Here is a 3,688-nt window from a genome sequence, read left to right on the forward strand (position 1 = left end):
TATATATATATATATATCAGCTGTTCAATCGGGAAATTGTGCTTTATTGAGACTATCATATACTGTCTGCTTTTAATTTATGGTTGTTGCTTTTTCATTTAATTTATGTGCCTATTAGACTAAGTATATTTATACTGAACTGCAAAAGTGACAACAACTATACAATAGCCCAAGTTTTGGTGGCCGAGAGAGCTAAACACAATGAAACTTAAGAACATAAACTTAACATAAACAAGAAGACAAAACCCAAGAAAACTGACAAATACATTGTATTGAACACAAAGGCAAAATGCAATGTAAATGAATACTTATATGCTACAGTCATTTTCTGTTGAGCAAAGCTGCTCATACAGAAGAGTAGTATTGACAGTAAACAGCCAATAGCGTCCATTATACAGTATGTAAAGGTTACACTGTGCCTACTGTTAGAAGCATTTTAAATAACTCTCTGCAACTCAACAACTACTAAGAAAGGCCTTTCCCATATTGATTTGTAGATTTGGATCCACGTGAAGAACTTCGGATAGTGTTGCTTGGAAAGACAGGAAATGGGAAGAGTGCATCGGCAAACACCATCCTGAACCGAAAGGCCTTCACATCAGTCCTCTCTCCAGGCTCTGTGACGTCAGAGTGTGAAAAGGCCAGAGGAACTGTGGAGGGACGTAGAGTGGCAGTCATTGACACGCCAGGAATTTATGACACAAAGTACAAAGAAGATGAAGTGATTAGAAAGCTGAAAGAATGCATCTCTCTTTCCGCTCCTGGTCCCCACGTGTTCCTGATTGTGATCAAGTTGGACAGATTCACAGAGGAAGAACAGAAAACTGTTGAACTCTTGCAGCTGGTCTTTGGGGGAAAAGCTGCAGATTACTCCTTGGTTCTGTTCACTCATGGTGACAAGCTTAGAGGCACAAGAATCGAAGATTTCTTTGGAAAGAGCCACCAGCTCAGCCATTTGATTACAAAATGTAACTACCGGTATCACGTCTTCAATAACACAGTTTTTGATAGCAGTCAGGTACCTCAGCTGCTTGAAAAGATAATAAATATGGTCTGTGATAACGGAGGAACATTTTACACAAATGAAATGTTCCAGGAGGCCGAGAGAGCGATCCAAGAACGAGCAGAGAAGATTATGAAGGCTAGCGCTGAGCAAAAACACAGAGAAGAGGAAAAACTGAGGGCTATGTTTAAAGGAGAACAGCTGCAGGCAGAGCTAAAGGATCTCCAAGACGAGTATACAAGAAAATCAAGAGAAAAGGCAGAGAAGAAAAACAAATTCATTGAAACTGGTTTGATCGTAACCACAGCTGAAGTGGGTATTACAATCGGGGCTGCTGCTGGTACTGTGGGAGGTCCACTTTGCATTGGCTTGGGGGCGGTGATGGGCAGAGCTGTTGGGGCTATAGTGGGAGTCTTGGTACCAGCAGCAGCAAAAGCTCTGAAAAAGAACTGCTCTGTACAATAAAACGTACTGCATTTACCTGGTCAGCACTGACTGAGGGGGGCGTTACAGCCTCCTGTTACGTATCTTTAAAAATCTCATATTTTATCATGAATTGATCAGTTTGAATGGATGGACCAAAAGTAAACCTGCGGGGTTTGGGGGATTAAGGGATTGTCTTTTTTATTTTATTTTTTAGTTCTACTATTCTGCAGTTATGCGTCTTTGTATCTTTGTAATAATACTTTCCATGTTGAATGTTATTGCATGTCTTGAATTTCGTGAATGTCTCATTAAGTAATTGTTTGTGGAGGCACCTAATTTGAACATTTCTATCATTTCTTTTATACAATCTGCCGGACTGAAAGATGATTTCATTATCAAATGCTTTTTATGGACATGTCAGAATATAGAAACTTAGAGTGTGTATTATGTAAACATGTAAACTCATTTATAACGCTACCATTTCACCTGTTTTTAGTCATTGTCATATTTTGATGTATAGATGTATAAGACGTATATGTGACCATAGGGAGTGAATTACCACATGGCCCTTTATAGCTACAGTAGGTAACTTTTATAAAATATAAACGTTTTGTCATTATGTATGTATGCTCATTTTCTGTATAACTAAAAATGCCTAAAATAAAGTTATAAAAAAAAAAAAAGTTTTGTCATATATGCTGAAACTTTCTTTCTATGCTGACAGTTACATGAGACAGAAAATCTGTAAAAAAAATAAATAAAGAAAATTAGGTACCTCCTACTTGGTATTTGCAAGAATCCACCGCTGCTGAATGAAAACAACCTTGAAAACGAGTTTTGGGACTTGAATGAAACTCAACAATCATTCTCAGAATTTTTTATAAAACCTACTTAAGTGTTCAGCCCTTCACTTGCTGACTCTTGTATATAAATGACACGGCCTCCATTTTCCTCCATGCCTAGACCACAAGACTGAAGCATTCGTTGATAGGGCCAGTAAGGAGAACATTGGTGAAATTAACATGAGTCAACTTCGTCCTTAAAATCTGAGAGAGATCTACCTTTTTACTTTTAGGTATTCAACTTTGGAACTCATATAGCACTATATTAACACAACAAACAAAATACTGGGAAGTTGCATGCTTTCAAAGATCTAAATATCTATCATATATAAAATATTTTTTTATTTATATGTATTTTACCATTTTTATTATGTGTGTGTGTTCCCACAACAACGTTTGTTCAGAGTGAAAACAGAAAAAGAACAGCTTTTGAAAGTTATATGTGTGTGTATCTGTGGGAGCCTTTGGGGGCCAAGTAAGTAGTCATATTTTCAAAAAGGGCTTTTGTTAGCTATGGCGTTTTTTTCTACTTCTGTTTCTAAAAGAGCTGTTTAGGCAGATGGGAAGTGGATGTGTAAAGAAGTGTACACAATAAGCAGCCACACAGAAACACTCCAGGCAAATTCATGTCGGACAAACAGTATTCACGTAAAACAGACTACCTTTAAAATCTGTGGTGGGCTAATGGTTGAATATGTAAAATAATAAATACATTCAATTAATAATCAGTCCATATTTCTTTGTTTCTCACTCTCTGCTGACAGCTGGACTCAGTGGCCCTCAGGGAAAAATGACCATCTCTCTTCAAATGTCTGTTCTGCACATAAAAGAGCCACATAAAAGAGCCCCCCCCACATGCACATTCCTACATACTCACATGTACATGCAGGACACATTCATTCATGTACAGTCATTTTCTCGCTCTTACTTGCAACAGGGACTATTTTAAGGGTTTTGTCATGCGTTAGTAATCGTACCAAAGGCCACAGAGTACAATAGAGGTCTACAGTTAACAGCTTGGTGTGCTGTGACATTGGAGACCCATAAGTGGCTTGGGGTGAATCTGTCTTTGGAAATTAAATTCAACAAGCCAGACAAGCTCATTTCAAGCACAGACAAGCAAAAAAACATTGCATTTTGTGTTTGTCTCAATGTGGTATTTTATGTAAGATTTTTTTGGGGGCCGTTTGTACCAACAAGAAAATGCACTTTATATGCCACACAAGATCCCAGACGGTGAAGTGATAGAGTTACAGTTTGGTTTCTGTCTTATTTAAAGTGCGTTTTCATCCACCTGTTTTATGAGCATTGTCAACATAAAAATAATAATACTGCCCCTATTGTTTCCTCATCATTATTCATGTAATCCCAATGCAGCGGCCACTGTTGTTGTTGTTGTCACCTGAAATGACAAATT

The 3,688-nt window shown here is 37.7% G+C and overlaps 1 protein-coding gene across 1 annotated transcript; it reads left to right on the plus strand.

The window, feature by feature from the left end:
* Nucleotides 1-289: 289 nt before the first annotated feature.
* On the plus strand, nt 290-1,553 carry LOC118342022 (GTPase IMAP family member 9-like). The gene is made up of 2 exons (XM_035680451.1): nt 290-296; nt 498-1,553. Exons 1-2 carry the CDS (start codon nt 290-292, stop codon nt 1,466-1,468), a joined length of 978 nt encoding a protein of 325 aa, XP_035536344.1. The 3' UTR covers nt 1,469-1,553.
* Nucleotides 1,554-3,688: the final 2,135 nt, after the last annotated feature.

This window comes from Morone saxatilis, unplaced genomic scaffold, assembly GCF_004916995.1.
Source record: "Morone saxatilis isolate NCDOM2014 unplaced genomic scaffold, NCSU_SB_2.0 Contig8, whole genome shotgun sequence".
In the NCBI taxonomy this organism is placed as follows: domain Eukaryota; kingdom Metazoa; phylum Chordata; class Actinopteri; family Moronidae; genus Morone; species Morone saxatilis.